Genomic DNA, 27,717 nt, shown 5'->3' with positions numbered 1-27,717 from the left:
TGCGCTATTCCTATTAACCTATTTTATTTCCCCGGAAGTAGCCTATGTTTAAGGTATGTTTATATTGTGGTATCTTATCTCGCTTGACTGGTCATTTTTCCGGTAATGTGTGAGGCGGCGATAAGAGCGAATGAGGCGGAGCTCCAGGGGAACAGCGGCGGTAGTTGAGCAGTGGTGCCCGACGAGAGCGCTTCATGATGGGGGTGAAATCGGTCTCTGTGTGGCTGGCATGCGGTAGGTTTTACACTTGATTTAACATGGGTTTAAAGGGTCGTCTTGTTGGTACAAATGCATGGAAAGTAGGTTTTGTGTTCTGTTGTGACAATGTTATTCGATGCCCCGTTCATTCCAATGGATTAACTTTTCAAGGATGGTTAGACAGACGAGAAGCAGGAAATTCAAGAGGCTGCAAATGCAATTAGATCTTCAGTAGGCTACACCGAAAGAGACATTGCGAAGACCTTACACAACTTCAACAAGTTTTACTGCTTTGATAATAAGACAATAACCTGCATTTAGAGAAATATTAATATAAGGAGGGAAAAAAAGATTCTGGACTGACCACTTTTCTTTTTCTATCAATAATAATGATATGCTTTTTGTTTAAAATTATAGTAAATATATATGCTTTAAAGTTACTGAAAGTATCACTGTATATTATCCATTGATAAAAAAGAGTCTCAATTGAGAACTTAAAGAAATTGTTACTATTGGGTGGTTGTGTCTTGTGTTTAGTTTCTTTGTTCATCCCAATGGACATACACAATAGGATACTATTAAATATGGTTTATGAAATCCACCGTTACAAATGTGTTTGGATCATAATTGTGATGTAATCAATCAGAGGGTGGGCTACCTGAAGTGTGTCAAAGAATAAAATTCAGTTAAAGCCCTATTATTATATCTGTCTCCATCATGGACGTCGATTTGGCTAAACAAGTGGGGGGGACAAACAGGCATTCTGGAGTGCATTTTCAAAAGTGGGGGGGACAATGAGGAAACATCTTTTTTTCTCTTTAGTGCAGGTAATGAACGGTTCTGAAAGACGGCATACCCGCTCACTAATGAATAAAATGTATACAAAACACTGATGTCTGACACATAGGCATTTTGACCGTGCTCAAATCAAGCCGAAGCACGGCTGGACTGTCGCACAACAATATTACTCCGCCTCGGTAACCATGGCAACCTAGCTAGTAGCATACATCAGGTCGGTACCTACTACAAGCTAGGTTGCCATGGAGACCGAGGCGGAGTAATATTGTTGTGACACATACTTTATCCCGCTTATTACATGGCTACTACAAAAAATAAAGCAATTAATTTTAGCAACATGTTGTTTTTATGGTTTTAACAGCCAAAAAGAGTCCGCTACACGGTCGGAACTCACTCAGTAGCAACGGTAACTATGTCAAGCTGCGGCCAACCTAGAAGAGTTTAACAAAAAACAACTCGTTTCCCCAGCAACCCTGAGACCTTGTCTAACAACTGGAATAGTCAACCCACTAGGTTCTTATGTAATGAAAACGTAGTTTAATACACCAATAAATAGGAACGACCAAGGATACGACCTAGTAACGGGGGAATAGTCTGCTCGCCCCGCTAGACTGTCTGCTTCAGCTGACCGGAGGCTCCGGCTCAGCTGTTAGCTAGAGCTACTGTTTTGCTAACACAACTCAAGACTCGCACACTGTACAAATAATAATTGTAATCGACCAATATGTTTAACAAGAGCTCCATCTAGCTAACAAGCATCATCCCCCAACATAAATAACACAATTCACGAAGAAAATGACTGCGGAACATTTACATTGCGGGCTGCAGCCTGAAGTTACTGTCTAACTGTCAATATGCGGCCAAAGTAGCCTACTCACGTCGTGTTGACTGGAGTCCTGTCGGACATTAACCATGACTCCTGTGTTCCCTGCTCTCCTGACACATGCAAAGTCATGTTGAAAAAGTATTCCATTGTTTTCTGAACGAGTAGTAGCCCTGTTTGTGGACGTCTATCCATCAAAACTGTGACGTAGGTCCTTAGCAACGGCCCTTGACAGCGGTCTGTCTTGCTGGAAATAACAGACCTGTAGAATGCTGTGATTTACATAGGATTCTCAAAGTGCCATGTAATAATTCTTGATAAACAACATCGTCAGTATCCATGTGCCGCGACACAAGGCTCATTCCAGAATTGCGGGTACATTTCAGGTATTGAAAAAATACGGGAAACACTTGTGATTTTTTCCAATTCAACTTAATTATTCTGATAGAACACAATCTTAATGTTGTATATTTATTGTCTTCTGACCTCAAACTTTTATGATTTAAAATATTTATTCTCAAAAACATCATACTAACAGTAAAGTCGGTCAACTCTGTTAGAGACAAATTGGGTCAATTATATAGAGTAAAATAACAATCTATAATTTAGAACCTTGCCCTTCCTAAGATAACTTGTGTCTCTATATCCATAAATTAAACTTTTAGACTGATAAGAAAGAAACTTTTAAAAAAAAAGTAAACTATGCCAATGCATTTAACTGATATGATGTCAAGATCGTGTCCTTTTTCATTAAATGTAGCTTTAAAAATGTATTAAATAAATTGTAATTTATTGTGGTAAATATGTAAGTTATTTCATACTGTCCAATCAATTTGATTACAATAAAATGTATTTAATCATCAATTTTAAATAAAAACATAACTCAAACAGAGTTGACATTGATGGTAACAGAGATGACGTTCATAACAGAGTTGACCACCCATAGTTACAAGACAAAAACAATTACACATTCACCTTAACTTCCGGCTTTATTTGAACATTTAAACAACATTTTATATACAGATTTTTTTTTATTATCCTAAATAATAAATCAGGGATAGAAATATTTCATGAATCTGTAACTGAAATAATGGTGTGCGTCTCGTACCATTCTGACAGCCAAGAACTAAGCCCAAAACCAGTGGCAAACACAACAACAAGTCAACACAGGGTTTTTACTGCCTCAGAATGGGCCTTTGGGGGGTGAGAACACTGAACAACTTTTTTGGGGTCGCAACACTAAAGGCGAAGAGTTTGTGAATTTTAAGAACGGTGTGGGGTTGAGAAAGGGGAGTTTCAATGATCGTTTTATTACGGTTATTTTGTTTTAATTTGATCGAGGGAAGCAGTAACATAAATTGAAATGCAATCAATCTCCCAGCCCTACAAGAAGGATGACTTGTATTAGGCTAAACTAGAAACACATTCGGAGAGGTTTTAAATAGCTAAATATATTCTCAATTTTGATCGTTTTGGAGCTTGGGGAGGCATAAAACCACTTTGTGGGGCGTCAAATTTCTGTATGCAGGAAAAACCCTGAACACTAGCACTAAGCCCATCATCCAAGACCTTCAGGAAACGTGGCAGCCATGTTTAACTTTTTTTTAGCTAGTCAGCAGCAATTTCGGCCCATATTTCTCGGTCTATCTCCACATGACGTCCCGTCACAGCCGTTGGCTGTGGAATTAATCTGAGAACATCATCGAAGAGATACCACAAGGTATCGTCGCGGTTTGGCCAAAAGAAACGATTCCTCCCAACATTGTGCATGCATTTGACCATTGCATGGGTCTCGTTGACCTCGACAATGGTCCCAGGATAAATGTCATTATCATACTTAATGACACACCACTGCCCAATGACATGTCTGCCATCCCACATGATGTCATTTGTTGCCTGCACACGCTGCTCTTCATTGGGGACACCAAGGCTGGGCTGGACATCAAATTCAAACCTTTGTGTATTGTGACATGTACACTCGAGTATCTGCCTGGTTGAACAAAGACAGCTGATATCTCTGTAGATGACCTTTCCTGGTGTCAGAGTGATGATCTGATGAAGGCGCATTGTCGAAGGAACTGGGAGAACTTTTGGCATCTTCTTAATAGCTTTTTCCACAGCCTCCTCATCAACAAAGAACAGCTTTATTGAGGTCTGGGAAGTCAGAAGAGACTCGTATAGCTTCCTGGCATCTGGAATGTCTTCCCCTGCACAGACTAACCTGTCGGCTGTTCTTTTCAAAACCCCACCCACCCCATCTGGAGCTCCCTTCCCGTGACTTGCTTCGAAGAAGTTCCATACTCCCTTCTTGAAGCCCTTCTTGTGTAACTCTGTGCTCAACAAGTAAAAGTTGCCCTTTTGACGGTATTGTGTGCATGGCCCATCACTAAAAAAATGAACAACAGTCACTGATGGGTGATGGCTTTTGACGTGATCCAGAACAGGGGCCAGGTGTGTCCATATAGCAGGTGGACCTTTCTCCTTTGACGCTGAGATGGATGTAAAGCACACATGTTTTTCCACTTCACCCACATGAAGGATCCCAGTGTGAAGCGTAGCCTGCTTCTGAGATGAGGCGAAGTGAACTGCCTGAATCTCTGCTGACAATTTGCATGCATAATTCTCGGAGAAATCGATGTGGATCAAACACTCATGAGATTTCATGTTTTTCTTGAGCTCACGGTAGTGAATGTACTGTGTTTTGATATTGAATTGATGTCTCGTGAAAACTCTCAGCTGGTTTTGAAACATCTCATTAAGGTCTCCTAGACAACATTCCATCTCCTTTTTCACAGTCATTCGGACTGGTTGTGATTCTTTTTCACTGTCCTTGTTTTTCTTCCTCCTTTCTCCCAGTTCAGTTGTCCACTGAGTGAACCTCACCAGTGTTTCAGCATCATAGTCACAGCTGAACTGATAGACATTGCTTCTGCATTTGTCACATGCTCCATACATGCATTCTTTGCTTGCAGCGTCACAACTTAATGAGTTGGAGATTATTTCCAAGTCAGTTGTGCCAAGAAGCTGGAGAGTATGAAGCTTCTGCACAATGAAGGTTAAGTTCTCGTGAATTTTACACAGACATGTTTCTCTGTCAGATATGGATGGGTGGACAACCCAGAAAGGACGCATGAAACAGAAAAGTGCATATGACAGCTCAATTGATGGATTCTCAAGAAGGAATGTGTGATGTAGGTTCTTTATGGTATCATTTAGAAACCTTTTCTGCATTTTTGCTTTTCCTCTTGTGATGGTTTGATTTTTTCCTGCAGTCAAGCGGCTGACATCATCTCTCAAAAAGAATTCTTTTACATCCTTTTGGAGCTTGCTTTGTGTGGATCTATATTTTCTTCTTTGAAAAGGCAGGTCCCTTTGGTTTTTCTTTCCAAACCGCTTTCTTGAAAAACCAAGTGAGATCTGTGTAGTTTTCTGGAATTTGTAGTTTTTTATTATCTTTCCTGAAACAATCCGTGATATCATTTGACGCACTCTCTCTTTTTTTGTGTCTTGATACTTCTTTCTTATATTTTCTATCAGCACGTTGTGATAAAGGAGAGTTCTTTGAATTTCTGCAGGGACTTTATGTTTTCCTATTTGTTTTCGTGTTTTTGATCGAGGGGAGTCTGACACAGGTGTCAGTCTTTGGATGCGTTTTTGGTATTTTCGGACAGCAGTTGTTTTCTTTTTCAGCAAAATCTTCAATTTTTCGATTTCTCTTTGTAATTTGGAGTTCTTCCGTTTTATTTTTCTTCGTCCAGACCGCTTTTGTCTGAAATGAAAAAAAAAACATTTATATTAAAACTGAATGTTTTTTTTTAAATTATTTTTCCTGTCCTTTCAAAAAATTTATTTTCCTTTTCTCATTCTTAATGTGAGTTACTGTGCGGTCACTCAAAATATTATGGAATCATGGACATATGCACTGATCTAACCTGGATGTCTGTTGTTCAGGGGCTGGTTCAGGACTTTGTGGTGGTGTCAGCTCTACAAGTCTCAGCCTTCTTGCTCTGCACTTCTGCTGTGCCTCTCTCCAATACCTGCGCTTTGATCTTTTCTCCCTTTCACTCAACTCTGCAACCGTGCTTGCTTGCCCTGCAATTCTCCTTTTTTTCCATCTATTCCTGTCTTTGCTCAAATTTTGTGCCTTCCTTTCAGGGTTGGCATCTCGCCGGGCCCTGTACTGCCGCTGCCTTTCAGCTGCTGAAGGCCTCATCTCCCTAGAAGATAAATTACTCACTTCTTTATCCTGAAATTGTGTAACACAGATGTACTTGTTGCAGTAAAATAACCTAGAATCAATAATAATCAATAATGATAATCAATTCTATCAATTATTGCCAAATACTTACGTATCGTCAACTCTGTTGCGTATCGTCAACTCTGTTACAATCAAATTGACAGTTGACCGTAACAGAGTTGACAGTAACAGAGTTGACATTTTCCACCATTTTTTACTTTTACTCCATTATGCTAAGCTCACAACAGATATCAGCTAGCATTTCTTTAAATAGAATTTAATATATATTCATCATATATATATACTTTTTCAATTTACTGAGATGATCACTGAATATTAGCGTAACATATTTGACGAATAATTAATCTACTGTTGATGATTTTTCAACATATTACTAAATGATGAGAGAAGAAACATGAACATACCTCACTGTCTTCCAGAGGTTTCCCGCCAAAGGAAGTGACATCACTGTGCGCTGGTCAAATGCGTTTTATGTGAACACTTCGGAGATTTAATGCAGTTTTATAACAGAGGTAACAGAGTTGACGCGAACATACGGACAGACACAAAATATTAATTTTTTTAATTTAAATTTTAAAAAATACATATATTTAATATTTCACAGTATTAATTTTACTACTTTAAATAGATCAAGCAAAAAAAAATAAAAAAAATAATGTAATTTTTACATTTTAAGTTGACCTTAATGTATGAATCAGTAGTGGGAGACAGTCAATAATGGGTGTGATTGGAATAATTTTTTCGATATTTTATGTATAAATTATGCAAAACATATTAAATAACATCTTAATAAGTTAGAGTTTAATATAATTAATATTATTATTAAAAACAGATTAAATAAATATTTTTTTGGAGGAACAAAAACAAAGGTTTTTTCTAGGAGACAAGAAATGTACCCACAATTCTAGAATGACTCACAAGCTGCTGTTAGTGTCCGCTACATTTACAGTCATTAGTGGGCATAGAGGATGGTAATAATCCCTACAGTTTACACTTCACAACGGGACACTTAAAGCCACTCTCTGCTGCTGATTGAAATGCATCAGTCTTCATGGTGTGCAAACTAGCGGAGACTTCGGAGCATGTTCACTGTTTTGTCGTTGGTATCCACTGCTGTTGTGCTATTTAAAAAAAGTTTACGGTCTAAGCCTACTAGTGCCGAAACAAGGATAGGCGGCGGCCAATCACGGTCGCGCGCGCGCGCAGAGAGAGAGAGAGAGAGAGAGAGAGAGACCTTGACGCTGTGTTTTAATACGGCTGGACGCACTCCATGTCCGGCTTAAAAAGTGGGGGGTACAAAATGAGTCTTGACGAAAAGTGGGGGGTACATGTACCCCCCATCCCCCCCGTAATCGACGTCTATGGTCTCCATACCGATACATTGTTTTGTGTGTGTGTGTGTGTGTGTGTGTGTGTGTGTGTGTGTGTGTGTGTGTGTGTGTGTGTGTGTGTGTGTGTGTGTGTGTGTGTGTGTGTGTGTGTGTGTGTGTGTGTGTGTGTGTGTGTGTGTGTGTGTGTGTGTGTGTGTGTGTGTGTGTGTGTGTGTGTGTGTGTGTGTGTGTGTGTGTGTGTGTGTGTGTGTGTGTGTGTGTGTGTGTGTGTGTGTGTATTGTGTGTGTGTGTAGTTTGTGTGGTGCACAGCTCTGGGTTAATGTCTCACGTGGAGAGATATGAAGTGGTGCGACCGCAGAGACAGAAGAGGAGTCTAATGCAGGACGACCAGGTGAGTAAACCAAACACACCTGGTGCCAACTAGCCACATATGGGTCAGAGCCTGCGTTCCAAATCACAATCACACAACATGTACACACACACACACACACACACACACACACATGTACACACACACACATGTATATACTTTATTATACTATCTATGGTATATACACACACACACAGACACACATACACACAAACACACACACATACACACACACACACACACACACACACACACACACACACACACACACACACACACACACACACACACACACACACACACACATTGTAGTAGGCAATAGTTGTCATTTGACTAATGGATAATTTTTCCACAGCTGTATCCCGACACGGTTCAGTACATGTTGGCTATTGAAGGAAGGAACCACACGATTCATCTGGAAAAAAACAGGTAAATGTTGTATTTATTTATTTATCTTTTTTTCTCAGATGCACTCAACACATTTCTATTGCAAAACCTTCTGTAATACTTTCTGTTACACTATATGAGCTTTTTCCACCTGTATTTTTAAAGGAATCTCACTGGGCCAGGCTACACTGAGACACACTATTCAGAAGATGGAGAACGGGTGACCACATCACCAAAGGAGGTGAGATTTTAGTTTAATTTAATTTACCTCTGAATATTGTTGTAAGTGCTTTAGAAGCTGAGATTTTTGGTCCAGAGTATTGAAAAAAAACAAATGTTGAGATAATGTCCGTTAAAGATGGTTGTATAGGAGAAATATACAGACACAAATAGACAAGGTTTGGTCAAATAAACACCTGAATGAATGTACACCAAGGAAGACATTGAAGAAAAATAGCAACAAAAAAAAAAAATCTCCAAATTGACCAGTGCTTGAAAAACAATGTTTTTGCGCCCTATGAAATGTCTAAAATATATATATTGTGAAACTTCTAATTTCACCTCAAACAAAACTCTGTGTGTCACGTCAAAGGAGAAGTTAACTTACCACTATTAACACTGTGCAGTTTTTTAAAGTATAAATAATGTCTTTTATAATGTATTTTTTGCCCTCAGGATCACTGCTACTACCACGGTCATATCGAGGACATGACGGACTCTTCGGTCAGTGTTGGGATCTGTTCAGGCATCAGGTGAGAAGCTCGGGATATTTCATCAAACTTCCTATGTGTAATTTAAAAAAGTAAAAGTTTCTCAGATACTTGTGAAATGTGTTGCTTCATGATGTTTAGTAATCGTTTGTACTTTGCTATCCATGTCCTGCACCACAACTGTATTTCTGGTGAATTTTATCCATTATAATTTATTACATTTTCCCTTTTATTGTAATTTTGAAATGTCGTTCTAATGCATTTCTCATTGCCGTACATAATGCATTTAGGCCTAAAATATACTTCAAATTATTCTTACATTTTTTTTCCGCCTGTTTTTTTTTTTTTAACAAGAAATGCATACAGATCTCTAAGCTATCTGTTACGCTCCTGATTTTACAGTCTATTTAAAGTGGAGAAAACTATTTCTATTTGTTTATCGAATCACATTTACGCTGTTTAGCTTCAGAGCATCTACAAATGAAATGTTTGTCATCTTGTTGTTTGTATATCTCTTAAATGCAATTTTCTCAAGCCTTATTTTTTTATGTATTTTTACGCCCCTGAATTGTGCAGTATAAATAAACTTGCCTTGTCGTGTGTGTGTGTGTGTGTGTGTCTGCGTGCGTCTGCGTGCGTCTGTGTGTGTGTGTGTGTGTGTGTGTGTGTGTCTGCGTGCGTGCGTCTGTCTGTGTGTGTGTGTGTGTGTGCGCGCGTGTCTATGTCTGCGTGCGTCTGTGTCTGCGTGTGTCTGTCTGTGTCTGTCTTTGTTTACAGAGGCTATGTCCGGGCCCAGCAGCTTGTTTACCTCATAGAACCTCTGGGACATTCTACAGAAGGGGAACACGCCGTTTACAGACAGGAGCATCTAAAGATCAGCGGCAGTCCGACCGCTGGATCAACATTTAAGACCTCCGACACTCCATATGACCAGGAACAGAGCCCAAGGCAAGCTGGGCTATTCAGCTCAAGATCATGGGTACGTTTTTTTATCTACCGGTAATTTAGAAAGGATACAGTGGGAGTTTAAGTCAATCAATCAATCAATCAGCTTTATTCGAGAGACTTGAGGTCCATTTAAAAGACATACAACATACACGTGTTCTTTGCACTTTTTCGGCCGCGACGGGAAGACTGGAGCTCCCTGAAACGGCAGTCACCATTTTTGGGTAGTCGGACTGGTGTGTCCTGGCCTTTAAAAGAGACAACCATACCAATGTTTCCACATGGAAGACTGGTAGCGCAAGTGTTTACATAAGGCATGTTTGATGAGACACTGCGAGTGAATAGTCCACATTCATCAGTGTGAATGTGTGATTGCTGCATGAAAGAAGTCAAATGTTACTCATATACTGTACATTATACAAAGATCCTTGGGAAATTTTGATATATATTTATTTTCCTTTTCCTTTTTTTTTACTTTAGAAAACTAAACCCATGTCAGGTCCACAGAGGTTTGTGGAGCTGTTTGTGGTGGTGGACAATACTGAGGTAAATATCTAATGTTATTTCCTTCACAACAATATTTCCATAACACGCTCGCATATGTTCTGTGGACTTTGAAGCCTAACTTTTAATTTTTTACAGTAAAACAGCAACACAAATCAAAATATTGTTATTTATAATTTGTGATTTATTCTTTTTCTTGCAACTAGCTAATAACGGTTGGGTTGGCACAATGATTGGATGATTTTATTGTGTTGTATGTTTTGAAAGTAACACATTTCAGCTCCAGATTATAAATTGGATTCTTATTATAATGTCTTGGGATCTACCTAGAAAAACTGTTCAATGTTGAATTGTGGATAAATGAAACTAATCACGTTTGTCTCTTCTCTTCCTTCAGTATTTGCAATATGGAGCCAAGACTAAATTCCGAATTCTAGAAGTCATAAATCACGTTGACAAGGTAAATGTGGTTCTCTGTTGTTTTTTGTTGTGTTGTTTTTGTTTTGTGTGTGCAATGCAAAAACGACTTTTCTTCTATAACTGCAAACCAAATTTACCCACAGGTATAAATAACGCAACTTGAACTTAAAAGTGGAGTCAGCGATTCGGGAGAACACTTGTTGTCAAAATCCCCTTAATGTTAAAATGAGCGATGGGCCCCCTTTGTTTACATACCAGTTTACAGAACCTAGGCTGTTTATTAACACTTGATTTTACACACACACACACACACACACACACACACACACACACACACACACACACACACACACACACACACATTACGAACAGGTAAAGGATCACGAGGAGATATTCACTGATTTTGACAAAGTCATTTTTCTCAACAAGCCAGAATCACTGACTCCACCTTGTAAGGAAACGCTTTTCTTAATTATTTCCCGATGCAATAAAAAAAAAAAGTTCTTTGTTTCGGAAGCCATTTTGTCTTGCGTATTGCCTGCAGTCCATTCTCTCCCTAATATCTCCCTCCCTCCCTCTCTGTCTGCAGCTGTATAGACAGCTCAACATCAGAGTCATGCTGGTCGGCCTCGAGATCTGGACACAGAGAGATTACATCGACGTCGACTTGAACTCAGGAACCACTTTGGACAATTTCCTTATTTGGCGCAAAGCAGATCTACTGAAGAGGACCAAACACGACAACGCTCAGTTTGTAACGTGAGGATCAGTGTTAGATATATAGGCCTATGAGAAGATGTTAAAGGTGCAGTCAGTGATTCTGGAGAACGCTTGTTGTCAAAATCACTTCAGTCAAAATCAGTGAATATCTCCGCCAGTCAGCTTACCTATACGTACTGTGTGTGCGGTGAAAACGAAATCCAGTGTTTATCCACAGCATTGGCTCTGTAAATGGGTGGCCCCCTTTTGTTTACATACCAGTTTACAGAGCCTAGGCTGTGTATTAACACTGGATTTCAGCGCACACACAGGACAGACAGGTAGCGGAACTTGAGGAGATATTCACTGATTTTGACCACAAGCGTTCTCCAGAATCACTGACTCCACCTTTTAAACACAGTAATACTACAGATCTGACTTAATGTTTTACTTATTTCCCTCAACAGTGGGAAAGATTTTGAAGGCGACACAGTCGGACTGGCAAATAAGTTTGCCATGTGTACACAGAACTCAGGAGGAGTCAATCAGGTTTGAATAAGGACTTTTAACTCGACTATTAATCCTTGTAACAACTGGAAATGAAAGGAGTATGTTGATATTTTATGATGAATTCTGGTGAATGTAAGACGAGAAACTGCAGGTGAATATGCTAAAAAAAAAACTTATAGATATCATCATGAAACTTTGCCAGTTGAGGACTTACAATAAAACAAATATTTGTTCCATTACAATTTTTTTCTTTGCCAATATTTTACAAATTATATGTTCTCAACAAACTGTCAACTAAACTGTACACACACACACACACACACACACACACACACACACACACACACACACACACACACACACACACACACACACACACAATTGAAATTTACGCATAAAGTAACATTTGTCCATGTCTCTTCCAGGACCACCATGTTAACCCTATCGGCCTGGCCTCCACTATCGCTCATGAGATGGGACATAACTTTGGTCTGTCTCACGACAAAGCAGGCTGCGAGTGTGACGACAGCACAGGCAGCTGTGTGATGGCAGACAAGCTCAGGTAAGGAATGGGGTTCTGGTTTGAGATATTGCTGTTACTTATGATGTGTTTTTAAATTTTTAGATAATTTTTTTGGCATTTATATTTGATGGTTTGGAGAGACAGAGATGTAATGGGGCAGATAGGGGAATGACATGCAGAGAACGACCACGGGCTGGATTCTAACCCGGGTCTGCTGTGAAGAGGATTTCTTATCATGTTTAACTTTTTTTATGATTTGTTTTGCAAGATACTAAATATATGTTGATGATTCATTCAGCTTAGAACATCATTGCAGATAGACAAGTATTGTGGGTCCTTTCTGTCTTTAGTATGAGCCTAAACAAACACTGTAGCGAACGAAGCAAGCTCCTTTTAAAGAAAATGTTTTGTCCCTGTTTGGTGTGGACAAACTTCGCTGGTCTGTACAGAACACTGACTTCAAAAGATACAGATTACATGAATGATAAGTTATCTCATTACATAAGATAATGAGTCGGCTCAAATGTCTGAGGTTTTCCTTATAACGTAAGAGTTTTAGATTTTGCATTAAAACTAAAAAATCTAGTGTAGACATTTGCCTTGAAAAATTGTGAGTGTTCCTAACTTTTTCATTGGAATAGTGAGGCAGTTATAACAGCAGATTAATGCTTGTGGTTTTGGATGAATGACGTCTACAAAAACTACAAAGGGGGGTTAAAAATTGGAGTGAACAGATTTCTAAAGATTATTTTTTTGGCATTTTCAAACTTTATTAGACAATACAGTGTTGAAATGGGGAGACAGAGAGAGAGAGAGAGAGAGAGAGAGAGAGAGAGAGAGAGGGGGGATGACATGCAGTAAAGGTCCACTGGTCGGATTTAAACCCGCGACCACTGCAACGAAGGCCGGAGCCAATATGGTACGCGCTCTATCCACTACGCCACCGGAGTGCCCCGTAGTGATCAGATTTCTATTGAATCCTTTTTAATTCTGTATTCTCTCTGCTTCTCTTCAGCACGGGGAATCAAGCGTTCCCACAGTTTTTCAGCGGCTGTAGTTTGGATCAACTGGCTGAGTTCATGTCCCGCTCTCAGCCCAACTGTCTGTCTCAACCCGGTGATGTCAGCACCGTAACCGAGGGCCGGCGCTGTGGTAACGGCCTGCTTGACAACGGGGAAGAGTGTGACTGTGGCACTGTGGAGGTAAATATATATATTTCAATAAAGGCTGGTTGTAAGTGATTATTAGTCATTTTGGGAATTTCGAAGGTTAAAAGCTATAGTGCGTAACCTCTGTCGTACCCCATGAGGAATTCTGAGTAATTACAACAACACTGTCGTTGCATCTACATGAGGTAAAGCCTTCAGTGATCGAGAATGGATTTTATACCTTCTGCTGTACGCCCAGGTCTTTTCTTAGCAGTGGAATCAACAACTGAAACATTTCTTGGGCTCTTCTTGGGATTTTTCTTGAGCTCCTGCACCAGTGTTAGGGTGGGGGGGGGGCGACACCAGTTTGTAAACGCTGCCATACTGAGAAATACAGAGAGAGTTTTGTGGAGCTGATAAGGCTTAAATCAACTTTGTGTCAACTGAGTGGGCGATGCCTTGAATGAAGCCGACATTTGTTTTTTATGAAAAAGTTACGCACTATAGCTTTAAATATATATTTTTTGGTTAAGGAAATACCATTTGGATTTTCTGTTTTAGCTGTGTGCGTGTGCGTGTGTGTGTGTGTGTGTGTGTATGTGTGTGTGTGTGTGTGTGTGACTAATATAAGGGACTACAGTGCTGATTCAGTGAACATAAGCTGAAATTTGGCCTTGATTCAAATTCAAATAGTTTTCCTGTGCGCTCAGTGTCTTATCAGTGAGACGGAATTCCTTGCAAACAGAGAACGCTCCTTGTGTTCGAGATTTGAATCTGATGTTTAAAATTCTGATTTAATCTACATTTTTGACTCACTGGACATTTCATCACTGTAATTACTGTCCGATGTGTAACAGGATACACACACACACACACACACACACACACACACACACACACACACACACACACACACACACACACACACACACACACACACACACACACACACACACACACACACACACACACACACACACACACACACACACACACACACACACACACACACACACACAGAAACGGAAAAAGATAATTATTATTTTCTTTCTTTCTAGGAATGTATGAACTCTTGTTGTGACCCGTTAACTTGCCGTCTAACTGAAGGATCCCAGTGTGCGCATGGACTGTGCTGTGACCAATGCCAGGTACTTTAAAGATTATATTTTGGCATTTTCAAGCTTTATTAGATAGTACAGAGTTGAAATGGGGAGACAGAGAGAGAGAGAGAGAGAGAGAGAGAGAGGGGGGGGGGGGATGACCTGCAGTAAAGGTCCACGGGTCGGATTTGAACCCGCGACCACTGCAATGAGGGCCAGAGCCAATATGGTACACGCTCTATCCACTATGCAGTTTCAGAGGAGGGGGATTTGTTTACATTTGCAGAGCCTGCAGTTAGTTTACATAACATACTTACTCTATGAAAAAAAAAAAAAAAAAAAACTTACGTAACCAACTGATTATTTCTTAAAACTATTGAAATCAGCTACTGGGAACATTAATGTATTTTGCAAATTGTCTAAATGCATCTAATTAGTTGTTTTATATATTTCCCTGTGTTGACCAAAGAAGTGAAAAATGTCCTTAAAAAGCCTCTGGAATAAGTTAAAGTGAGATGGGGAAGGCTATCGAAAGGCCGATTTATACAGTCACACCCAATAGCCAGGGAATTAAAATAGAACTACACTAGAAGGTTACTCTTTAAAAACCACATTGAAACGAGGGCCGTTCAATAATAACAGGAAACAGAGGCGGCTGTTTCCATGTACTGTACGCCGCCACATCCTTCCTCTAATGACAGCTTCAAAGACTAGCACGTAGGAATACTCACTGCACAATACACCTGAGATCATTTTTTAGTTTTAAGATTTTTTTTTGGCCCTTTCAAGCTTTATTAGATAGTAGAGAGAGAGAGAGAGAGAGAGAGAGAGAGAGACTGACTGACTGACTGACTGACTGACTGACTGACTGACTGACTGACTGACTGACTGACTGACTGACTGCAGTAAAGGTCCAAGGGTCGGATTTGAACCCGCGACCACTGCAATGAAGGCCAGAGCTAATATGGTACACGCTCTATCCACTATGCCACCGGAGAGCCTCTACCTGAGATAACCTTTGATAAATTACCTGGACTGTCCTTTAAGCCTAGACACTGTAGGCAAGTTTTATTTTTATTTATGAAGCACTGGTCAATTTTGTGATTTAGCTTCCATAACATTTCTATGTCTTCTTTCTTACTATTATGAAAAGTTCCAGATTGTACATTTAAATGTTTATCCGACTAAACCTTGTCTGTTTGCGTCTGTATATTTCTCCTATACAATCATCTTTAATGGACATTATCTCAAAAAAAAAAATTGTAATACTCTGAACCAAATTTCTCAACCTCTATTTCAACTAAACTTCCCATAATCATTCTCAGCACTATTCTGAAGGTTATTACAGAAGGATTTGTTCATATGTTGTTCATTGTTGCATTTATAATACATTGTCTTCTTAAAGCTTGCAGATACAATGCATTTGAAAGACCTGTGCATAGTATTAAAAAAAATAAATAAATTATCCAAAATCAGTTCTGTAAAACCTTTGGGCTCGAATAAGTTGTAAAAATAAAAATAAAGATTTTAACTCTGGCTTTATCCAACACCTAGATTTTCAGTATTTAAAAACACGCAAATGTACGCAGAGTTAGTTATCCTCATATTTATTCAAATATTTCTGAAATAAAGATGTAATACAATTTTTTTTTATTTTAATCTAAGTAATCAAGTGGCAAAGTTTCATGATGATATCTACAAGTTAAATATTTTCCCCTTTTGACCTGCAGTGTCTCATTTTTGGAATGTCATATTGTATGGAATGTGAAGCCCACTAAAATGTCTATTTGTGATATTGGGCTATACAAATAAAACTGATTTGATTTGATTTTAACCAACAGTTGACTCAGTCTGGGAGCGTGTGCAGAAAGTCGGCCAGTGACTGTGACCTTCCGGAATACTGCAGCGGAACCTCTGAGCGTTGCCCTGACGACAGCTTTGAGATGAACGGGAAAGCGTGCTACGACCAGGCGGAGGGATACTGCTTCAACGGAAGGTGTCCCACACATCAACAACACTGCTGGAGGCTGTTTGGAACAGGTTAATATAAACGCAATACTTAATTTTTTTAATTTTTTTTTATTCTAATTTAATTTTTATTTAATTTTTATTTTATTAAATTATTTTATTTATTATATATTTTTTTTATTTACATTTAGATTTTATTATTATTATTATTATTATTATTATTATTATTATTATTATTATTATTATTATTATTATTATTATTATTATTATTATTATTATTATGTTTTCGTTTCTTACCTTATCTCACAGTATTAGAGTGAATGTAATGTATGTGATACTGCTACAACGGACTGTGTCCCACACATCGACAACACTGCTGGAGCCTCTTTGGACCAGGTCAATATACACACACTATCTATTTACATTGACCTCCATTCATTTTCTTTAGGATTAGGGTTGGGCTAGGGTTGCTATCTCCCACAAGGAAAGTCTGACGCTCATGAAACTTACTCCACTAATTAACATCGGTCACACAAATATAACCACCAAAGGATTTGATTCTGGGGGGAAGAGAAATCGATTTTGAGAGGGGGGTGCTTTTCACAGCAAGCCAGTCCACTTTGGGGCTATTTACATTGAAATACCATTCATTTTCTGTAGGGTTAGGGTTGGGCTAGGGTTGCTATCTCCCACAAGGAAAGTCTGACGCCCATGAAACTTAGGGCGCACTCACACTAGTGCCGTTTGCCTGTTCCGTGCTCAGCACGATTCAGCACGATTCCCCCCCCTCCCCACTCCCCCCGCAGGCCCGTGCTCACACTGCTCGTGGCCTGGGCACACTTGCACCTTGCCTACGTCACCGTGCGCGTTTAGGATTTGGAGCTTAGTCTACTTGTAGGCTATACGACTGTTTGTGAATATTTTCATCCGGCCAAATTTGCATCAAATATTCCACTTCCACATTAGAGCAACGAGAATCCTTAAGCTATTGTTTTTTTTTAAAATGTAGCCTTGACGTAATAGGTCGCGGTGGACAGTCTCATATTTGTGCAGCACGCTGTTTATTATTAATATAACGGCCCGTCATCAGACCATATGTATCCGGATGGTTTTGTACACATCGATCGCTCCATCAAATCCAAGTCAGAACTTTTTGTATGGGCAGAGATCGTTTTTTTAAGTGTCTTTATAAAGTTTCTTGTTAAACCTTAGTGTAGGCTATACTGTTTCCTTATCACCGGGCCGCGGTGTGTTGTTTTGGGTGCGTCTCCACCGCCATGCGTAAATGCAGTTATGACAGCTGACGGGAGGAAAAAGAAAAAAAATCATCTGACGAACGTGAGTAAACACGAAAACCTTTTTGCTGTGCTTTCTGAGCCGACCTAATTAGCTCTCTCCCTCTTTTATTAGCCCACACCTAGGCTTACACACACGTTAATTCTCACACATTATAGCTACAAGTCCAAGTGTTGGGCAATTCTGGTGCCGACTAGTAAGGCAGCGGACGTTAACGGACAATGCATCCTTAATAAATTCACGTCAGGAACGCCGCCTGTGCGCTTGCTTGTGCGCGTGTCATCTCATTAGCATCTGTACTTTGGCCACGGCACACCTCTCCCAGGTGGCCGTGGCCAAGGGGCTGTTCCGTGCTGGAATATGGTTGGCGTGGTCACACTAGGCCAAACGTTCTAGACTTTAGTATGCTAATAAGCTTTGGCACGGGGCCGCGGCCCTAGTGTGAGTGGCCCCTAAGGGGCCACTCACACACTAGTTTACTCCACTTATTAGCACCAGCCCTACAACTATACCCCCCAAAGGATTTTATTTTTAGATGAAGAGAAATATATTTTGAGGGGGGGTGCTTATAAAATTATTTTTACATTAATTATTAGAACAATTATAATACACTCTTTTTTTTTTTTTTTTTTTTTTTTTTTACTTTTATTTGTGTTAACTGTGAGTTCTTTCTTCAGGAGCCATAGTTGGACCTGACGTTTGTTTTGACTTGAACAAACGAGGCGAAGACGGCGCTAACTGTGGGAGGACCAAATATGGCTACACGCCCTGCACTGCACCGTACGTATCATCAACATTTCTACTGATTTTAATCTGTTTTCCACCCAAAATCTATCAGAAAAAAAATCTCTTAAAGAAACATTGCACACTGAATGAACCAGTGACAGAACTGAGAAGTAGATTTTATGGAAATGTGTCTGAATTTACAGGAAAAAATAATAAAAAAAAACTTACAAGAATAAAGTTATATTACATTTTTTTTTTATTCTGGAAAACATAGCGGTCAAACGGCTGCGTCATTGCTTAAGATAAAGCATTTCCTTCGGCTACTAGTGAAAGAAGTACGTAGGCTATAACTTCACAAGATGCTCCACGTTCCATATTTTAATGCACGGGAAAAGACGATATCTCTAAGATAACACACAGCCTAAAACTACCACTTAATTCTAGTAGTATTGAGCTATGACTTTTTATTTCTCGTAAAATTATCATTATATAAAATATTTTCTCCCCCCTCAATGTCGGCCTCATGCTCCTTCCAAAAATGTGTTTATCTTTGTTGTTCTTTCATAGGAATCTGAAGTGTGGATCTATATTTTGTGGCGGAGGTGGCGAGTCGATCACCGGTAAACAAGGCGCCTACACCGTGTACAGAAGAATAGAATGTAATATCGCCATCGACGTCGATAAGACCAGGAACCTGGAACTGGTGCCCAAAGGGACCAGATGTGGAATAAATAAGGTAAAAACATTAAAGGTGCAGTGTGCAGCTTCAGAGGAGGGGGGTTTGTTTACATTCACAGAGCCTGTAGTTACTTTACAAAACATATTTACTTTACATGTAATTCTTAGTATTTAATAATTCTCATCATAAAAAATTATATATATTTTGAGGAACTTGGAACCAAACGTAAGACTAGAATATGTTTGTAAACCAAACTGTGGGCCCTGCTGCTGTAAACAACTACAGTGAAACAGTAACTTTTCAGGAAGCTTTCTAACTTCAAACAGTGTTCCAGGGATCACATTTTTCCTGTGAGGAAAGTTTGTTTATTCAGTTATGTGAATATACCTTAGAAAATGTTTAACTTCTCTGACACACCCAAAGTTACATAGTGCACCTTTAAGTGGGTAGATAATCCACATTTGTAGTTTTGTTAGTTATTTTGTCTGTTATAAAACATTGTGCACAGGTTTGCCTTGACAACAGATGTGTGGATAGATCGATTTATGGGAAGAGTGAAGACTGTGCGAAGAAATGCAACGGTAACGGGGTGAGTGAGTTATGTTCTAGGGCTGTGGAATCACGTGGAGCTGATTTCTAGTGAATTATATGACTCGTGTTTAATTTGCTTGTATTGCATTTTATTCTGAAGGTGTGTAATCACAAGACAGAGTGCCACTGTAACCCTCGCTGGGCCCCTCCCTACTGCGACATACAGTATGCTGACCTACCTCAAGGTAAAAACTCTCAGAAAATAGATTATTATTATAGTTTAAGGTCTACAGAGGCTTGTGAATACCTTTTTATTAAAGCTTGAGATATCAATTGAGGGGTGACCCTAATTTACAATGATGTCGAGTCAAAAAAAACCAACAATACATACACAATATAAAATGCAAATACATCAAATACACAACAAGCTGGTAAAGAGAAACATTTTAGACAGGTTTTATTTTTATTTTTATTTATCCTTTATTTAACCAGGTTAGTCTCATTGAGATTAAAATCTCTTTTAGACAGTGGTGTAGAGTGGCTGGAAATAAAATAAAACTGGTAAAAGTACAATATAGCCTTATTAAAACAGTTACAGTTAGAGTTTGGTAGATTTAAGATAGTATGTTTAAATTGGTAAAAGTCAATAGTTGGGTTGGAAATACCAAAATTTGTGTGAAAAAAATCGTTTAATTTGCAAAAAAAAAGTTTTTACGCTCGCTTACGTCTTTTTGACTTGTGCAAAATGAGTCTAAAAAATGCATTTTTGGCAGTTACCTACATATGAACGAATCCTTCTTAAAGGGGCACTGTGTAACATTTAAAGTAATTTATTAGCTAAAATCAATATCCTCATTCATAAATATGTCCTCATTGGTGTAAAATCACCTCTGCCAATAATCTGAATTATCCTCCTGAGCGGAGAATTACAAATATTAATATTACATTTTGTACATTGAGCGGGCAGGTCTTATGGAGGCATCCATGTGTTTGGAATGTCATCAGGTGCATTATTTGAATTTATAGTTGTTCTTGTCCTTGAAGGCCACAGTAGCTTCTGTTATTATTCTAAAGGGGTGGGGTTACACAGGGAGCGTTGCATTCTAGAACTTTCTTGATGTCATATTACACAGTGCCCCTTTAACCTTCAGAATAGTGCTAAGAAGTGTTGATGTCAGTGCTTTTAGAAGTTGATATTTTTGTTTCAGAGTATTTCCCTAGAACATTAGAATAGAGTTTGCCAATTGATTGTGCAACTATTTGAGTTATTTCATAATAAACGGCCAAAAGATACAAACGAAAGAGGAACAAGAAACACATTAACAGTGATCAAGTACTGTGAAATTCCTCAGAACAGAATTACAGAACGTTTATTCTTGAAGTTCTCATGAAAACTGCTTCTGCAAATTATGGGGAAATATGTGTTGATAACAATACAACACCAAGGTTGTGCAACGTTTTAACCAGAAGCAGATTCATACAATGTCCAGGAAACCATGTGGAGGGGGTCTGCACTCCCCTTTCTCCCAATACAGTAAATGCACCAGGAGTTCCAAAAAGTTCTTCGTGAACTTTTAACCATTGGAAGACACATATCTTCTCTTACGTGTAGTAGCCATAAGTTTAGTAGGGCAAAGTTCATAGCAAGACAGTATTGTAATGTATCTTCATCAAAATGTTATAATATATATAATGAAACAAAGTTTCGTTGACAGTCACTTTAAATTACTCTGGTCTGAGAAACTGCATTCTTTATGTTTTTATACCAAAGTCAAATGTAGTTTTCTTCTTTAGTTTATCAAGAGGTACATGTACATTTAGAACATTTATAGAAGAAATATAAATGTACCAAATTAAAGCTATACTGCGTAACTTCATGAGGAATTCTGAGTTATTACAACAACACTGTCAGCGCTATCTACATGAGGTAAAGCCTTCTTTGATGGCGTATGGATTTTATACCTTCTGCTGTACGTCCAGGTTTTTTTCTTAGCAGTAGAATCAACAACTGAAACATTTCTTGGGCTCTTCTTGGGTTTCTTAAATCTCACCGGATCAAATGACAATATACCGTTTTCCCAGGGCTAAAAAGATAACGTTCTTATAAATACATTTTCTTTTTTTTTAACAATATTTTTATTGATTTAAATTTTTACCAAGACGTACATAAATGTAGACATAACCTGAAAAAACAATTTAATAAAAAAATTAAAAAAATTACAGCATTATAAATACATTTCTTAACATTATTTGTGTTTAAATATAAAAAACTAAAAATGTATCTGTCTTCAGGTCAGAATGGGATCATAGCCGGTGTGTGTGCGGTTGTCTCCATCCTACTGGTGGTTGCCATGGTGATCGCTGGGCTGATGTGCTGCAGAAAGGACAAAATGGAAAACTACATCTCCAAAAGGTTTGTTTATGTTTATCTGTTATTAAAGGTCGAGTCAGAGATTCTGGAGAACGCTTGTTGACAAAATCACTTTGTCAATACTGAAAAAAAATCTGGTCTTAATACACAGCCTAGGCTCTGTAAACTGATGTGATAACAAAGGGTATGTAAAGAAAATGGGCCCGCCCTAGCTAGCAACATGCCCATTTACAGAGTCTAGGATGCGTATTTACACTTGATTTTTTTCAGTGCACACTCGGATCGGAAAAGTAGCGTATCGTGAGGAGATATTCACCGATTTTGTCAACAAGTGTTCTACAGAATCACTGACTCCACCTTTTAATAATCAAAGTCTTCTACACATGCATGAAAGAGAACAGAATATATGATTATGATAAATTGACACAACAATGCCAGCTCCCATCCATGTGTGTGTGTTTTCTTTTATTGTGAAATCCTTCCTCTATCTCAATTCAATCAAACACACGAATAATGTGTGATGCTTTTATTTTGAAGGCTAAAGATAGATATATTTATTTTTTGTGGCATTTTCAAGCTGTATTAGACATTACAGAGTTGAAATGGGGAGACAGAGAGAGAGAGAGAGAGAGGGGGGGGGGGGGGGGGTGACATGCAGTAAAGGTCCACGGGTCAGATTTGAACCTGCAACCACTGCAACGCCTGAGCCAATATGGTACGCGCTCTAAACACTACGCCACCAGAGCGCCCCTTATTTTGAAGTCTAGCTGAATCCAATTTTCTTGTTCCCAGGAAAGTGCACTCGGCTCCGGGCAACTTGAACCCGATGTTCACGGAGCCGAGCGGTAAGAGCAGGCCTGAGATCAGCCAGCCCACGCTGATGGAGTCCACAGCAACACAAGCCACTGACCCACTGACTGTTACTGTGGCCCCATGCAGACCCGCCCCACAGGTATATACAGCAACAGTTTTTATTTATTTATTTATTTATTTAACCTTTATTTCACCAGGAAGGTCCCATTGAGTTACAGTAACTCTTCTCACAGGGAGTCCTGGCCAAGACGGGCAGCAGAAAAGAAGTTGCAGAATTTGCACAAGGCCACACACACACACACACACAAACAAAGTACACCACAATTGACACTATAATGCTAAAATTACACTTCATAACAGGCTATATGGAAACAAGCTAATACATACAGCTTTTAAAAAAAAAAAAATTTAAATTAATTAAAAAATTTTAATTGAAAACAAATTAAAAATAAATAAAAGGCATCAGGTTAAAAACAGTTGCACAGTTTTCAATTCAATTCAAACAACTTGATATTTATTGATAGCGATCAAGGTTATTTATATAGCACTTCTCGTCCACTGAGGCCATTCAAAGAGCTTTACATAGTAGTAGAACATTTTTATTTTCGGTCCATGACCACAAAGACACAACACAAACAAGATCAATCGTTTACTTTTAATAGTAACATAAATGCATTAAAAGAACAATACATATAAAGACAATCAGCAGTGAGTACATGGTAAGTAAACAAAGGGGCCCACCATAGCTAGTAACATGCCTCTTTTACAGAGCCTAGGCTGTGTATCAAAACTGGATTTTTTTTCCAGCACACACACAGTACAGACAGATAGCGGGTCATGAGGAGATATTCACTGATTTTGACAAAGTGATTTTGACAACAAGCGTTCTCCAGAATCACTGACTCCACCTTTAAACATTTCACACATAAAACTAAATTGCTAGTAAACACTCAGAAATAAACGCATATTAACTTATTTTTTCTTTCCCCTCCAGCCACCAAAGAAACATTCCTCAGCATCGACTACCTCACACACTGAGCAGGTAAGATTTCAACTACATAAATAGATACATTTGTAATGTTGTAATGTCTGATGCATAATGCAAACGGGGGATCGCTTTCAGAACTGGCAACTTCAGTCGGCTGATAATGTTCAAAAGTCTCATTAAATAATACATGGATAAGGTTATTTATCTGTGTGTTTGTCTTTGTGTGTGTGTGTGTGTGTGTGTGTGTGTGTGTGTGTGTGTGTGTGTGTGTGTGTGTGTGTGTGTGTGTGTGTGTGTGTGTGTGTGTGTGTGTGTGTGTGTGTGTGTGTGTGTGTGTGTGTGTGTGTGTGTGTGTAACTGCTTTAAGGATAAGACTAAAGGCAGTATTTTTCTTATTATCAAGAAAATCCCATTCAAAGACAAACGCAATTCATGTATCTTCCATTCAATCCATATCCGTTCTGTAATTAGAAAAATTAACAGAAGAAATTAAAAATAATAATAATTTCATGTTTATTTTTAATCTGTAATTATTTTTATTTTTTTACTTTTTATTCAAAATATGCTTGTAAAACATGTATTCAAAACTAACTTTCTTCTTTTTCTTCCTACAGACTAAACCTCTACCTCCATGTAAACCGTTACCGCGTTTCAATAAAGCTCAGGTGAGTCGCACTAACAGCTGCTTTGTGAGTCTCTTTGCAGATAATTTGCCTCCTCTCCAAAATGAACTGTACTGCAGTTGATTGACTAAAATAGTTAATGTTCAAAAATACTGTATGTTGGTTCCATTTTCTCCAGTGTGAGGATTTGATACTTTTCTCAGCTTTAAAGGTGTAGTCAGTCATTCTGGAGAACGCTTGGTGTCCAAATCAGTGAATATTTCCTCACGATCCGCTACCTGTCTGTACTGTGTATGCTAAAAGAAAATCCACTGTTAATACACAGCCTAGCCTTTGTAAAGAAAAAAAGGGCATGTTTCTAGCTACGGTGGGTCCCCTTTGTTTACATACGTTTACAGAGCCTAGGCTGTGTATTAACACTGTACAGACAGGTAGTGGAATATGAGGAAGATATTCACTGAGTTTGACAACAAACATTCTCCAGAATCACTGACTACACCTTTAAGTGTGAAGTGAAAATCTAAGATCCTCTCAAGTCGTCTCTGACTCAGATGTATGAATGGAAAAGTGTTTTAAAGTCTTTAAGTTGCTGTTCCACCTTCACGGCCCCAGACAGTGATTCATTGTAAATCCTTCTTTGTTAAACATTTCTCTCTCTCTCTGCTGGAGCCTGTGACTCTCCCTCTGGGAATCATTAAAGGATTATCTTGAAGTTACAGCCCATTTCTTCTTCTGTTGAATCATTAAAAACACCCTTCCTGTTGCCTACACAGTTTAAGGAACAGAAGTACACACTTGACATGTGGAAATTCGTCTAATTTTTTTTTTAATATATTTCCCCACAATAAGGTGTATTTGTTAAGTGACAGAGTGGAATAGCACAGGTAAACTTGTTGCATAGCAGCCGGTCATATTTTTTCACTTTCCCCCAAAAAAACTAATACACCTTTTTTACAATACATGTAAAAAGTTGAATTGGTCATGCCAAAGCCTGAGCAGACCCAAGTGAAGAGAAATGCACAGAAACTTTTGAGTTTGTGAAAAAAAAAAGCATTCAATCATTCAAGAGTGATGCAGATGACTTGTCAGTATACAGCTTTCGATATGAACATTTTTTTTAAAGATATATTTTAAACCTGCAGTGTGTAGAATTTTGGGTTTTATTTCCTTGCAGATTTTGTAGAAAGTAATTATAATATCCATAAGTACATTTAATTTAGTGCATAATAGCTGAATTTCTTTTTGAATTATTATTTTTTCCCTTAGAAAGGGTCTCATATATGTCCATATTTCTGCATATTTTGGACCAAGGCCTAGTGCCGCCATCTTGAAAGTGTCATAGTTGGAATGTCATCAGGTGCATTGTTTAAGATTTAGAATTGTTCTTGTCCTTGAAGGCCACTGTAGCTTCTGTTATTATTCGAAAGGATTGGGGTTACCCAGGGAGTGTTGCATTCTAGAACTTTCTTGATGATGTCATATTACACACTGCACCTTTAAGTAATATGTCTATTGTTCTTCTTCTTCTCCTCAGTATACAGCAGCCAGACCAGGTCCTCCTCCTGTCCCTCCAGTGAAGCCCAGCCCTCCTCCACTGCCCTCTACCAAACCACAGCTCCACACACTGGCATGAAGATATCTCTAAAACCATCCAGTGTTTACCAGAGCAGGAGACATTGGGCACATACTGAGACATATAGTAAGAGGTTGATCCTTCTGGGGGGGTCGGACGGTGAGTCAGAAAGGCCAAAAAAGGTTTGGAAAAGTTGACTCTGTTTGCCTTCAAAGCCTTTATAGTGTGGTGCCTGGACACTCAGTATTTTCAAGTTGATGAGAATGTTTTGCTTCCACTTCTAAGTTGATGGTAAAGGTCTATAGAATTATTTTTTTTGGGGGCCCATCTTCCAAAATGGCAACAGTCAAAATCTTGAATTTTTGAAGAGGGTCTTAATTTTCACAAAAAAAAATTGGTCCTGGTTTCATGATACTCAAACTAAAATAGTTCTTGAGACCCTTACCGTCAATTTAGAAGTCAAAATGAAACTTTCGCATCAGCTTAAAACGAAAACCTCACATTACCAACACGACCCCCCCACCACTATTTAAAGAGGTCGAACGACTGAGAATGTCTTGAGACCGACAAAAAGAGGCTGGAAAAGTTGACTCTGTTAGTCTGTTTGCCTTGAAAGCCTTTTATAGTGTGGTGCCTAGACACGGCCCGAGAGTCAAGAAACCAGATCAAATGCCTTACAAGATGTCGACTAGGGACCAGGCCTCATTGACTGAGAATGTCTTGAGACCGACAACTTCACAATGAATATTTATAATGACTTGCTGCTGCTGCTGCTGTAGTGTTCATTGGTGTGCGTTTGTTACAGTAACTTCCTTTGTTACGGGCGGAATAGAAAGTTGTCCCATTGCACTTTTACGACTGTGAGCAAAATGGTGCTCACATTAAAACGTACTTTTTAAAATATTTATTTCATTTTGTTTGTACATTAAGGGACTGTGCGGAAAATATCGGAGGGGGAATAATTTTTTGAAGAGCAGTGGTTGGTCTATCACATTTTCTTTTATCAAAGCAATGCTAATTTCAAACAATTTGTGTAACGCAAACCTACAATAATAATGTTGTCCACTTTGTATGACTTTCACCTTTTCAAGTGCCCCAAATCATTTCCGTACGGTCCCTAACCTGTCCATACAAAGCCAGTCCGTGCCTTCTACGAGGTTCGTTTTGTAAATCATTTTGCACTGTAACTTGAAAAACCTTATGAATGGTACACACAGTGTGGGAGGCTTTGCACAGTGTGTGTGTGTGTGTGTGTGTGTGTGTGTGTGTGTGTGTGTGTGTGTGTGTGTGTGTGTGTGTGTGTGTGTGTGTGTGTGTGTGTGTGTGTGTGTGTGTGTGTGTGTGTGTGTGTGTGTGTGTGTGTGTGTGTGTGTGTGTGTGTGTGTGTGTGTGTGTGTGTGTGTGTGTGTGTGTGAGAGACACAG

The 27,717-nt window shown here is 38.8% G+C and overlaps 1 protein-coding gene across 1 annotated transcript; it reads left to right on the top strand.

The window, feature by feature from the left end:
• The first annotated feature begins 125 nt into the window (after nucleotides 1–125).
• Nucleotides 126–27,717, top strand: adam8b (ADAM metallopeptidase domain 8b). The gene is made up of 23 exons (XM_080049423.1): nucleotides 126–234; nucleotides 7,703–7,800; nucleotides 8,135–8,208; nucleotides 8,332–8,407; nucleotides 8,842–8,918; nucleotides 9,654–9,855; nucleotides 10,302–10,367; nucleotides 10,723–10,785; nucleotides 11,335–11,504; nucleotides 11,912–11,993; nucleotides 12,380–12,516; nucleotides 13,493–13,679; nucleotides 14,684–14,773; nucleotides 16,567–16,765; nucleotides 18,667–18,769; nucleotides 19,283–19,451; nucleotides 19,903–19,983; nucleotides 20,086–20,170; nucleotides 22,218–22,338; nucleotides 23,089–23,248; nucleotides 24,104–24,151; nucleotides 24,712–24,762; nucleotides 26,255–27,717. Exons 1-23 carry the CDS (start codon nucleotides 195–197, stop codon nucleotides 26,351–26,353), a joined length of 2,478 nt encoding a protein of 825 aa, XP_079905549.1. The 5' UTR covers nucleotides 126–194; the 3' UTR covers nucleotides 26,354–27,717.

This window comes from Ammodytes marinus (assembly GCF_949987685.1).
Source record: "Ammodytes marinus genome assembly, chromosome: 20".
Lineage (NCBI taxonomy): Eukaryota > Metazoa > Chordata > Actinopteri > Uranoscopiformes > Ammodytidae > Ammodytes > Ammodytes marinus.
Note: the sequence above shows the minus strand (reverse complement) of the source record. Positions and strands in the feature narration are given on the sequence as shown.